Genomic DNA, 14018 nt, shown 5'->3' with positions numbered 1-14018 from the left:
AGATCACTGTGAACTGTTTTCAGCGATTCACAACATATATAATATATCATGAACAATCTAACGGAACTTAGACCTAGTGATTTACTTGTTCACTCGAGTTTTATAGATAGCCAATTTGATCCTTTTGATGATCTTCTTTCGTCACAAAGACAAACTAACATTACAATAGATGTTCCTTCCAACACAAGCAACATAAGCAACGATACAAGCATAACAGACTCGATAATAAAATTTATCCAAGAAGAACTTTTATCTTTACCTAAAGACAGCTTTGTGTCTAAATTAATTGATAAATGCCAAAACGCTCACTGTGAAATTGACGACATTCGCTACGCACTTCTGGAAATTGCAAAATGTCAACATAACTTTCCATATCTGAATGCAACTCTTAAAAAGCGTCTTTGTCCTAGAAAACCTAACGGTGAATCAGTTGAAAACAAACTTGGTAGCGATTGCTATGCGCTTTATTTAGCATCACTCGGAGAATATACGGAAGATTTAAGATTAACACTTAATACTCGTTCGCATACGCAAAGTGCCCGAAAAATGTCTACAGCAGATGAAAATAACCAAACACATTCCAGCGAATTTTCTCAGAACTTGTGTCTGAAAGAGACTCTCGTGCGCATAGAAAGAGAAATTAATACATTGAAAGGCGACTACACTCAGGAAATCGAATATCTTAATAAAACCGTATCTGTATTAGTACGAGAAAACAAGCAACTGGTCAACGCTAACCAGAAAAACAATGACCGGTTACGGAACTTTCAGAATCAAATTTCATCCTTACGAGAAAACAACGAAAACTTAGCTAAAACAGTAAACAACATGAGTGTCGTTACACATGAAGCGGAAATGACATGCAAATCAAATAAATTAGCAATTGAAAAAAGTTCAGGAACTTTCCGAAACAAACTTGATGAATACGAAAACAGCATTCAACAGTTAACGACAGATGTAAACAAAATAAAAAACGACTTTAAAACAGTAAAACTAGACGTTAACGAACTACGTTCAAGCGTGAAATCTGAGTCATGTAGAATTAACCAGCTAAGTGATACAAGAGCGCAAGGTGTTGTAAGTCTGAAAACAAAGACAAACATCATGACTGATAAACTGAAAGAATTTGACGATGAACTCAAAAAAGTAAATATTGATTGTTGTTCTCACGCGAAGTCAATTAGTGATTTGCGAAAGCGTATCATAAACACCGAGAAAGATGTCAAAGTCCTTGACAAGTCTACAAAATCGTACGCAGACATTCTAAAATCTAAAGCTGAACAAGTTATATCTTCGGCTGAAGCATTAGATAATTGCAATGTGATCGAATCCGTTTTGAGTCAGTCCAAAGAGCCAATTCAAAGGAATTCCATTAATGGACATTCCAATTCTCTAGTTGACTCACACACAAAACACGTCAGATCCTCTGATGTTACGAATTTGTCCGTTTTGGTCAAAGACATACATGCACACAGTAATATTGTTAATCCAGCTCCGTCTACTTCAATAGAAAATAAAATCAAGAACACCAACAACAATATAACTGGAAATGAACAAAATACAAATATACAAGTGCATTTTCCAACTTCCATGTGTAATCCCACAACCGTTGACAATTTTCGTGGATTTGTTAAAAAAACAAGACACCGTGTATCCAGATTCTACGTAGGTGGTATCGACAAACACAATTCATGTGAAGAATCTATGCGTGAATATCTCGCTGCAAGAGGTGTTAATGTAACACATTTAAGATATTTTGATAAACAAAATCGACGAACAGCTTCTGCACAACTTAATATCGATGCTCAATGTGAAACCTTAATACGGGATCCGTCTTTTTGGCCTGAAGGCATTTTTCTAAAAGAATGGCTTCCATGGTCAGTTTTTCTATCTACAAAGACCGAACATCCATAAATGTCTTTAAACATAGCATGTTGGAACTGTCGCGGAATAATGTCCGCAGTACCATATCTACTAGAATTCTTAAATGATAATAAGATTGATATTATTTGTTTATCTGAACACTGGCTTAGAAAATCACAATTCCACTTCCTTAATTCAATCGATAAACAAAACTATTTAGTATTTGGAAAATGCGCCGATGAACACTGCCCTGAAAAATACAGTTATAGCGCCCGTGGAGGTGTTGCGATTATGGTTTCTAAAACTTTATCTCCGTATGTCACAGAATTAGTAATTGATAGCAATAGGATATGTGGTATCGAACTTAAACTTCCTAATTTACCTAGTATATTTTTTCTGTCTATATACTTACCAGCAATTACACAACCCAACGAAGCATTTGTTAATGAACTTGAATACTTAATGGACACATACAAATCGTATTCGAACCACGGGACGGTGTATATTCTTGGTGATTTCAATTGCAAGATTGGTGGACCCCGATATTCGTTTACTCAGGATCGTCGTAGTCAACTTCTTGAAAGTCTCCTTATTGACAATAACAGTATATCATTACATGTTCAGGACTTTGCCAAAGGTCCAGTATGTACATTTCAATCTTATGAGGATGGTCCTAAAACAGGGATAGATCACATAGTCACAAATAACGAAAATACACGAGATATTTACAAGGTGTTTGTCCCAGACGAAAGCATATTTAACGTTTCTGATCACAAGCCTATCGCGTGTACTTTACTAATTGAACAATGTCGTGCTGATAGTGACAACTTATACGAAAGTGTTATGGCTGACAAAGTATCGTGGACCAAAGCGTTAGAAATGAATTCAGTTAATGACTATTCATTTGCAGTCTCACAATTTTTATGGTCTGTTCAAATGCCGTCACTACCAGCGACCAAAGAAGATATCGAGCTCTACTATAAGACTATTATAGTTGCTGTTCAAAAAGCTGACAAGGAAACACTCCCACATAAGCAATTTGTGAAACATATAAAGCCTTATTGGACGAAAGTCGTAGATCAATCACACAAAACAATGCTAAATAAGCGCAGTTTATGGATACTGAACGGAAAAGTTCACGATAGAAGCGATCAGTTCTTTGCTGATTACAAACATGCAAAACGGACTTTCAGAAATGAAATGGATAAAGCTTACAACGAACATATTATGAACATTGCCAACAGAATGGAAGAGTCTATCGACAATGATCAAAGATATGTATGGTCGGTCTTAAAAAGCAGACGTAAACAGAAAACTTTTTGTCGTGAACTAAATTTAAATGGAATAACTCATACAAACGAAAGTGAAATATGCGAAGCATGGGCGGACCATTTTGAATCCATTTTTCAGTTTGATAGCAAGTTAACAAATTCAGCAAACATAAATTTGGTAAAACATGAAGTGAATAAAATACGACAAACGCAGAAGGAAATCAAAGCTCCAATCAACCCATTTGAGTTTGAAGAAATTTCCAACATTTGTAAAAGTTTATGTAACAACAAATCTACAGGTTTAGACAACGTTTCATATGAGCATATAAAATATGGTGGTAAAACATTGCAAAAACACTTATGGAATCTATTCAACCTAATAATACAAACACGTTATACTCCTCTAGATTGGAAAACAAGTGTGATTATACCGTTATTCAAAGGTGGAAATAAAAACAAAACTGATCCCAATTCGTACCGCGGTATATCGTTAACAAGTTGTATCGCCAAGATATTCGAAAAGTCTCTTTATCCTCGATTCGACTCCTTGCACATAAAGTTTCCACATCAATCTCAGATGGCATACCAAAAGGAATTATCAAGTATTCATGCTTCATTTAACTTACAAGAACCGATTCGTCATTATATTGAACGTAACAGTGATGTTATTGTTGTGCTGTTAGATAGCACGAAAGCTTTCGACACCGTATGGCATGATGCATTGTTATATAAACTGCATAACTATGGAGTTACCGGTGATTTATGGCTGCTCATAGATGAAATATACAGTGACATGCGTAGTTCTGTACTGTTCAATGGTAGGCTATCTCGTTGGTTTGAACTGAAACGAGGCGTTCGCCAAGGTGGCGTCTTATCAGCTCTGTTATATTTAGTATACATAAACGATCTTTTGTGCGACATTGAAGACTCTAAATTGTGATGCGTTCTTCTAGATATCAGTGTAAGCAGCTCTGTTCAAGCCGACGACATTGCGTTACTCTCAACAACAGAAAAAGGAATGCAACAACTTATTAACATTTGTCAGACATATAGTGAGAAGTGGGCATTCAAGTTTTCCCCGACTAAAAGCAACGTCTTACGTTATTCAAAGAAGAACAAGAATGTTACCAGCAATCTAACTTTGTATAATGACATCATACCACTCGTGCCGTCTGCCAAACATGTCGGTATTCTTCTGAACTGTAAATTTAGATCAATGGACCAGACGTTGAATGCTTGTAGAGTGTTGCGATCAACTGCTCTTTCAGTTCTAAATTCTGGAATTCATCCATCAATTTTAAACCCTTTGATGTGTTCCAAGATAATACTTCAAATATGTTACAGCAAAGCTCTATATGGTTGTGAGTTATGGAACAATTTGACTCAAACAGAACTTACGATGTTAGAAAGATCTCACAGATTTGTGTGTAAAATTATTCAAGGGCTTCCAAAACGAACCCGTTCTGACAAGTGTACAAGTCTTCTTGGTTGGTTTTCAGTTGAAAGCATTATCAACAGATGTAAACTTTTATTTTTTGGTAGACTATGTAGGTTAAAGTCTTCTGCGTTACCAAAACGAATAATGATAAGCAGACTTATGGAATTCAAACATAAATGTGTTCCAGAACAACTTGGTTTTATACCTGACATCTATAAAGCAGCCGAAAAATATAACATTACAGATTATATTGTTAATTTTGCAAATACTGGTTCTTTCCCATCAAAAAAACTTTGGTCAATTATTGTAAATCAGAATATAAATGCAAGTGAAGAAACATGGTGGTCTTACCGAATTTCATGCGATAATGACTTTTATATGTTTAGACATATTCATTCTGCAATCAAACCGCATAAAGCATGGACAATTGCGAAACAGTTTCCCGAACTTCGTGTCTCCGCCAAGTATGTGATTGACTTATGTTCTATAGTACGCTATGAAGATGAACATTTACTTTGCGACAAATGTGGAAAGTTCTTCTTGAATATCGTTGAACACTTACTGGTATCCTGTGATTTTATACAAGACAAAAGAGATGATCTATGGCAAGACATTATTAACATTAATCCCATTCAGTTCAGTGTTTTTATGGACAGTCTTTCGGCACATGAATTCACAACAACAATTCTCTCTTGCAATACGTCATATGAATTAGAAAATGATGAATTAACTTTTTTCTCTAAGACTTGTGTTCGTCACGTTGAAACAATCTGCAGAGATTTCTACAATCGATAGAAGATGTGTCCGTTCCCGATATTATAGACAGTGCTAATTTTTTTTTCTCATATTAACTTTAAACGGTGACTTTAATTCTTTGTTTTTTGTAATTTTCTGATTTATATATTTCATGTACACCAAATCTCTATAATAGAGGAAATAAAGTTATATATATATACCCCAAATCAATATACAGTTATGAAACATAAATGCATTTTAGTATAGGGTGTCATTAAAAAGGAGGGTCATTTTTATATAAAATCTCACAAAATTAATTTATGATCTATATTTTGGCACATACCCGTATACTCAATAATAGGAAGTCCCCCCCCCCCCCCCCCCCCCCGTGTGTTTGATATTGTAGTGAATTGGTGAACCTGGTGTTTTTGGTAGGCTGTGATAAAAGGTAAAGGTTTGGATCTACTGCAATGATTTTGTGTAAGATTTTGTATCTCATCGAGCGTCACTGATGAGTCTTTTGTAGACAAAACGCGCGTCTGGCGTATATACAAAATTTAGTCCTGGTACCTTTGATGAGTTTGTTTACTTGGTTGAGGTTTCTGCGAGTTTCGAGTGACTTCCATTGAAGATTACCAATTATGGAAGTGACACTACTGGTATTGTGGTACGTTATATACATGTTGGTGGCGTAGTGTGCTTCCCTTCTTTGTACTTTTTCAATGATGTTGTTTTTTGTTTTTTGGATGTGAAGTGGCCAAACTGAAAAGAAGTATTCTGAATTCGTTCGTATCATGAATTTGTATGCCAAGCTTTTTGTTTCTTTCTGATTTATCTATTAAGTTTCTTTTAAGAAAGCCCAAGATCTTATTTGCTTTTGCAGTAATGTTGTTGATATGGGTATCCCAAGATGTGTTGCAGGGGCGGATATAGGAATTTTCGAAAGGGGGGGTGCTAACCCAGGGAACCCAGGGCAAAGGGGGGGGGGTGCAAAACATATGTCCCGATACAAATGCATTGATCGGCAAAAATAAAGGGGGTGCGCACCCCCGGAACCCCCCCCCCCCCCCCCTGGATCCGCCACTGTGTTGTTAGATACGATATGTATACCTGTTGGTGACGTAGTGTGCTTCCCTTCTTTGTACTACATGTATTTAAATGTTGTTGGTTTTTTTTTATGTTTTTGGATGTGAAGTGACCAAACTAAAGAGCAGTATATCTAAATTCGTTCGTACCATGGAATTGTATGCCAATCTTTTTGTTTCTTTCTGATTTATTTTTTTAAGTTTCTTTAAGAAAGACTAGAAGACCTTATTTGCTTTTGCAGTAATGTGTTGATAAAGGTATCCCAAGACATGTTGTTAGATGATTCAAAAATATTTTGCAGCGTTGACGGATTCTAAAATGTGGCCTTTTGATATATAGTCATGTTTGAAAGGTGACTCTGATCTTGTTACAATGAGAGAAATGATTAGATAAGACGTTACCAAGATATTTTGTTGTGTTGACCGATTCTAAAATGTGGCATTTTAATATATAATCATGTTTGAATGATGACTCTGATCGTGTTACAGTCAGAAAGTTGCATTTTTCTGGATGGAATTGCACACCTGAAGTTTGTTCCCATTTGGCTGGGCAGATAATGTTATTTTGTACTATATGGTACAGTCTTGATGATTTTTAATGATTCTGTTAATAAGCGTGTTTTTTTTTATGTTACTGTTGCAGGGAGGTCATTAATGGAAGATGATAAAAAGTAGTGGAGTAAGCCGGTTTAATCTTATTATATAATACGGGTTTGAGATTATTACACGAGTTTCTGTGGTATATGAAAATTTAAGATTTTATATGATAATTAAAATTAATATTTTTTATCAACTTTTATATAAGAAGATGCCAAATATTTATAACAATGAATTTTTATTGTTTTATCATGCAAATAATGCGTGACCCGAAGAAAACAATAGTACACATGACACAACATAGAAAACTAAAGAATAAGCAACACGAATCCCAGCAAAAACTAGGAGTGATCTCAGGTGCTCCGGAAGAGTAAGCATATCCTGCTTCACATGTGGCACCCGTCGTTGTACATCATGAAAGAAGAAATTTCTGGTGATGTCAGCGTATAAGATATAGTGTCAATAAGTGTGTACATCCAACATGGCGCATGGTATATTTGCGTTATCCTTAGTCACCATATTGGATCAACTTCCGAAGCAAGGTTGTCGGCTCTCCGGACATTCCCGAAGTCCATTCTATACAAGTTTTAATAATCAATGTTTAAAAGTCACAAATATGTTGTAATATTCATATTTCAAGTGTCATTCGGTCATTACAAGCGCTATTCGGTCATTCGAGGAACCGCAAGAAAACACATTGTTGGTTACACTTTTATTTGTCGCTATAAAACCAGGGTTTATCCACCATTTTCTACATACGAAAATGCCTGTACCAAGTCAGGTATATGACAGTTGTTTTCAAATTGTTTGATGTGTTTTATATTTTGATTTTGCCATTTTATTAAGAACTTTCCGTTTTGAATTAGGCACTGGCTACGGTTACATGGACCGAGATGTAACAATAATAACCAGGTGCTCCGCAGGGCGCAGCTTTATACGACCGCAGAGGTCGAACCCTGAACAGTTGGGGCAAGTATGGACAAAACATTCAAGCGTGATACAGCTCTGAATTTGGATTGTGATCAAATTTTTGACATTACATGGTTTTTTTTTACACAAAACAAATGTCAAGATTTTACAAATCAATTAAAGATTTCTTCTTCAAACTTTTTAAATCTAAAATTAAATAGTTGATCATGACACAGCATAGGTTTCTGACACAGAACGAATGTGGTCTAATGAACTTAAAAGTTTTTTTTTGCCTTTGAGCAATTCACTATGCTGTTGAATATTAATCCTCTCAAAAAAATGTTTGAAGAAATTTTCTTTTTATTTATGAAATCTGAAATGAGAAAAATTTACCCCCCCCCTTTTTTTCACATCCCCGTTTCCCTTTTTCCAAAACTGATATCAATTCAAATTTCTAATGGAGTTTGCAACAATAACTACTCTTTTAAATACATCATAAAATATTAAAATGTAAAATAAAGTGCTTGTTATCACTGAATGGTAAAGATTGGTTGGTAGTAAAAGTGAATATACATTGTTTATTGTATAAAACAATAAAAAAAAACTTCATCAGCAACATTTTATATTGGCAAATTTCCAATGAAGTTATTTACATAAAGTTATTGGCAAATAAAAATAGAAAATGACATCATAGTCATGTCTGGCAAATGTCCAACATACATTATCTAAAAACATTTTAGATAAGATAAGGAAAAAAAGCTTCATCAGCAACATTTTATATTGGCAAATTTCCAATGAAGTCATTTACATAAAGTTATTGGCAAATAAAAATAGAAAATGACATCATAGTCATGTCTGGCAAATTTCCAACATATATTATCAACTACTATTCTATACAAAGAAAGATAACTCCAATTGAAAATTAATTGCTATTACACAATATTGTGCAATTAGATATTTCTTGCTATTGTGCAATACTGTGCAATTGAAAATTTCTTGCTATTGCACAATATTTCATATGGAATCCTGATTTGGACCAACTTGAAAACTGGGCCCATAATCAAAAATCAAAGTACATATTTAGATAAAGCATATCAAATAAGCCCAAGAATTTAATTTTTGTTAAAATCAAACTTAGTTTAATTTTGGACCCTTTGGACCTTAATGTAGACCAATTTGAAAACTGGACCAAAAATTAAGAATCTACATACACAGTTAGATTTTGCATATCAAAGAACCCATTTATTCAATTTTTGATGAAATCAAACAAAGTTTAATTTTAGACCCCCATTTGGACCAACTTGAAAACTAGGCCAATAATTAAAAATCTAAGTACATTTTTAAATTCAGCATATCAAAGAACCCCAAGGATTCAATTTTTGTTAAAATCAAACTAAGTTTAATTTTGGACCCTTTGGACCTTAATGTAGACCAATTTGAAAACGGGACCAAAAGTTAAGAATCTACATACATAGTTAGATTCGGCATATCAAAGAACCCCAATTATTCAATTTTTGATGAAATCACACAAAGTTCAATTTTGGACCCTTTGGGCCCCTTATTCCTAAACTGTTAGGACCAAAACTCCCAAAATCAATACCAACCTTCCTTTTGTGGTCATAAACATTGTGTTTAAATTTCATTGATTTCTATTTACTTAAACTAAAGTTATTGTGCGAAAACCTAGAATAATGCTTATTTGGGCCCTTTTTTGGCCCCTAATTCCTAAACTGTTGGAACCAAAACTCCCAAAATCAATCCCAACCTTTCTTTTGTGGTCATAAACCTTGTGTCAAAATTTCATAGATTTCTATTAACTTAAACTAAAGTTATAGTGCGAAAACCAAGAAAATGCTTATTTGGGCCCTTTTTGGCCCCTAATTCCTAAAATGTTGGGACCAAAACTCCCATAATCAATACCAACCTTCCTTTTGTGGTCATAAACCTTGTGTTAAAATTTCATAGATTTCCATTCACTTTTACTAAAGTTAGAGTGCGAAAACTAAAAGTATTCGGACGCCGGACGACGACGACGACGACGACGACGACGACGACGACGACGACGACGACGACGACGACGCCGACGCCAACGTGATAGCAATATACGACGAAAAATTTTTCAAATTTTGCGGTCGTATAAAAATGTTATTGTTACATTGGAGATTAAGTTATTGTTACATTGGAGACTAATTGCCGGAATGCAAAGCTGGGTAAGGATCCGATTAATTACAATTGTAACAATAATTATTCAAACTACGGTTAAATTGTGTTATTGTTACATGAAGAACAGCAATGCACGCTAGATTCATTAAACTTAAATCTTCTATATAGTTTTGTTGCTTAATTCTCTCATATGTTATATTAAATAATACTTGTGATAATGGTAAATAATAAATATTATTATTATTCAACACATGGTGTTTAAATAGTTTTATGTATTAATGGTCGGAGTTTGATGTTCTTAAAGGTACTACTTCAGATTAGTAGTGCCAAAGGCGAAACATGTAGTTCAATGGTTTCTTGTTGAGAACTCAGGCTGAGAAAAATGCTCACTTCTATGTATTTAATTGCACAACTACTCTTATAACTGTCACCAAGTTATCCTTTGAACAATGGATGAAGAGATTCATATTACCAATTTTGTTTTGGGTTAAAAATTTAAAACTTGGGATGCGTTTAAAACGAAACTGAAACAATATCAAGACACAAATTTCACACAACTATACAAACGCAGTTCTAAAAAAAAAGATACATCAAAAGCAAAGTTTGCTAACTGTGAACTTTTAAAAAAACTATAGTAACTTCTGTATACAAGTATCTATGAAGGACGTAATTTCGTTTCAAAATCAGATGCAGCTCGCCCAAACCAAAGATGTTTTTTTCCCTCTTTTTAACCTATATACCTATATACGAAAATTGCTTTGAGTGGTTTTATCAAAAATGTGTAGAACTTTAAAATGCTCCAAAAACCACTTACTGGATATGTATAAACCGTTATTGTAAGAAATTGTATGTAATAATTGTATGTATTGTTCATGTTGTTAATATAAAATAAATGTCTCCAACTTTTATTATTTAGTACATATTACTAGTCCCATCGTACATTGTTGTTTTTCATGTAAATATTACGCAATGTAACCGTAGCCTCAAAAATTATTGTTACATTCGTAATTAATCGGTTCCTTACCCAACAATGCATTCCGGCATTTAGTCTCCAATGTAACAATAATATTTTTATTATTGTTACATTTCCATGTAACCGTATCCAGTGCCTTTGAATTATCCCCGGAGTTCAGTTTTTTGTGATTTTGCTTTTGTAAAATAACAGGTATGTTTTATAACAGTTTGAATTTAATAAACAAAGGTTAATGAGCGTTCTCATTCGTGGTTTGTAAAATTGGACAATTCACCTTTTCAGAATCTAAAGAACTGTTGATAACCTCATTGTTCATACACCAAAATAAAAATTACGTTATGTCATTGAATGAATGTCTCTATATCATGTGTCGCATGGTTTAACTCATACTTTACATGCTTAAGGGACGACATCAAAAGTTCAATGTAGGATAAAAAAAATTAATTCACATAGTTTTTTCACTGTTTTTTCCACAGCCTTTAATACAGAGATTTTTGTTATAAAATTTGAAACATAAATTACTCACTTGATTTTCTATGATGTGCTAGTGTTTATTTTTTACAAAAGTTCTAAGTAACCTGTAAATTCCAAAACACCTCGTGCTGAGTCACTAAAGTCGAGCGCACCCTAAAAGGTGTACTTGATTTTGGCCATATTTATACTTGTCTTAACCAATAACTACATTTATAAACTTGTTTTAAGGAAATCAATGCTAGCACTGCATGCAATAATCCTATATCTTTCGGTCATCAAATTGCCAAATATGAGAGTACAAGGATAAAGGCTGTGGATTTTCTATAAAAATCTAGATTTATTTGCCACAAAGTCCTCATTTTCTATTAAATGCAATGGAACAGTAAAAAATAATGCTTTGCATCAAGTTTCCCCTTGGAATATGTACAAAATGGCCTATTTCTATTATTCATAATATCTGTAGTTTTGATACAATTGAAGTTTGAAAAGTTCGTACAAAAATGGCTACAGAAGGGTACATAAACCTTAACTTAATTTGGGAAATAAAGGCAACAGTAGTATACCGCTGTTCAAAACTCATAAATCCATGGACAAAAAACAAAATCGGGATAACAAACTAAAACCGAGGGAAACGCATTAAATATAAGAGGAGAACAACGACATAACACTAAAATGTAACACATATAGACAAAATCCCACGAGAATAACAAATATAACATATATATATAACATCAAAACCAAATACATGAATTTGGGATAGACAAGTACCGTGACACGTCTTATCGCAATGTGAATTTACACTCAAAAATAAGAGAAAACAAACGACACAACGTTATAATGTAATACACACAGAAACGAACTATAATATAACAATGACCATATTCCTGACTTGGTACAGGGCATTTTTAAAGGAAAAAATGGTGGGTTGAACCTGGTTTTGTGGCATGCCAAACCTCGCACTTTTATGGCCATGTGAAATATAACATCAAAATGACAACACAGGACTACAATATAAATAAATTGGAGAACACAATTGACAAAGAATCACACGAACAACAGCCAACAAAAGGCAACAAGTTCAAAATTTTAATACGCCAGAAGTGTATTTTGTCCACACAAGACCTATGTGTGACGCACAGATACAAAAGTTTGAAAGCCGAAACGAGTACAAAGTTGAACAGCATCGAGGACCAAAAGATAAAAAAGGTTGTGCCAAAAACGGCAAGGGTTTTCTGTTAAGTTACCAGAAAATCCCTATAATTTAGAGTAATTTATACTTTTGCAAACAGTAAATTTAATAAAATGAATATTCAAAAGATGTACATGATAAAGCTGAAGTATTAACTAATTACAGGAAACAACTGAAATACATTTACATAACCAGACATTTGAAACACAAAAGTAGACACGTCCGAATACGTTTAAACCTCTACGCCAAGTGACGTTCTATTTGAAACTGAAAAATGACGAAAAAATGACGTCATTTGAATTAGTAAAACAGAGCATCAAAAAATGAAAAAATGACGTCACATAAGAATGAATAAGATAGAATTAGGATTAATTTAAGATTATGTATTTGAACTAAATACTGATATTGCATTTAATAACAAAGCACATTTTAATTCTTATTAATATAAAACTGAGGTAGCAATTAACTATATTATAAAACTATGTCAGGTTTGTTATGAATCTAACTTCAAACGTAAAATATCGTACTGATTCCTTTGAACGAAATCAAATCTGATAAATGAAGGCGGTGATTAATTTTCCTTACCATAACACATAAATATAATAGAAAAGACGTCAACACATTTGACAAAATCCGATGAGAATTACAAATATAACATTAAACATTTAAACTAAATACATGAATTTGGGATGTATAAGTACCGTACCACGTCTTATAGTAATGCGAGTTCACACTCGGCAAAACAGTCACAATCGGGAATAAGTCACGTTTGGTAATTAAAAGATTAGACGACATTATGACAAAACACAATCTACCATGTGGTAAAAATGTCCTTAGCTAGTTTGGTCAACGAAACATCGTATGGATCCACCAAATCGTGATGGTGTCCATAAAATTTACGGAGTGTCAATTTTAATCTGTCCTCCTCATAACTTTGTTGGAGCAGTTTCTGCGTAAGGAGCACACTCCTGTATATGAAGTCCGTATAGTGTGAACAAGCACGTGAATAACGTATCAATTGTGATATGTAAACACCATACGAAGGGGCAGAGGGTATGTTACTGCTGAGAAATGGGAAATTGATAATTGGGAAGTTGAAATCGTCCCGTTTATCATAGATTTTCGTGTGAAGTCGTCCATCTACGTCAATATTGAGGAAAAGATCAAGGTATGAAGCAGTCCTTCTAGTATCAGTGGTATCCTTAATTTCAAGTTCACTTGGATATATGAGATGTAAGTATTGGCTGAAATATGGGTTATTCAATGATAGAACATCATCAATATATCGGAAAGTAAAATTAAAGAATTTCGCAAGGTGCTT

At 33.9% G+C, this 14018-nt stretch overlaps 1 protein-coding gene across 1 annotated transcript; it reads left to right on the top strand.

Moving 5' to 3' along the window:
* Nucleotides 1-48: 48 nt before the first annotated feature.
* LOC139494081 (putative leucine-rich repeat-containing protein DDB_G0290503) lies at nucleotides 49-1914 on the top strand. The gene has a single exon (XM_071282253.1). The coding sequence runs from the start codon at nucleotides 49-51 to the stop codon at nucleotides 1912-1914; it is 1866 nt and encodes a 621-aa protein (XP_071138354.1).
* The last annotated feature ends 12104 nt before the right edge of the window (nucleotides 1915-14018 follow it).

This window comes from Mytilus edulis, chromosome 11, assembly GCF_963676685.1.
Source record: "Mytilus edulis chromosome 11, xbMytEdul2.2, whole genome shotgun sequence".
NCBI classification, from domain to species: domain Eukaryota; kingdom Metazoa; phylum Mollusca; class Bivalvia; order Mytilida; family Mytilidae; genus Mytilus; species Mytilus edulis.
The sequence above is the reverse complement of the archived record's forward strand: the minus strand, read 5'-3'. Positions and strand labels throughout refer to the sequence as shown.

Excerpts from the sequence above, each read along its gene's own strand:
- LOC139494081 (XM_071282253.1), top strand. The coding sequence starts at position 49 with ATGAACAATCTAACGGAACTTAGACCTAGTGATTTACTTGTTCACTCG.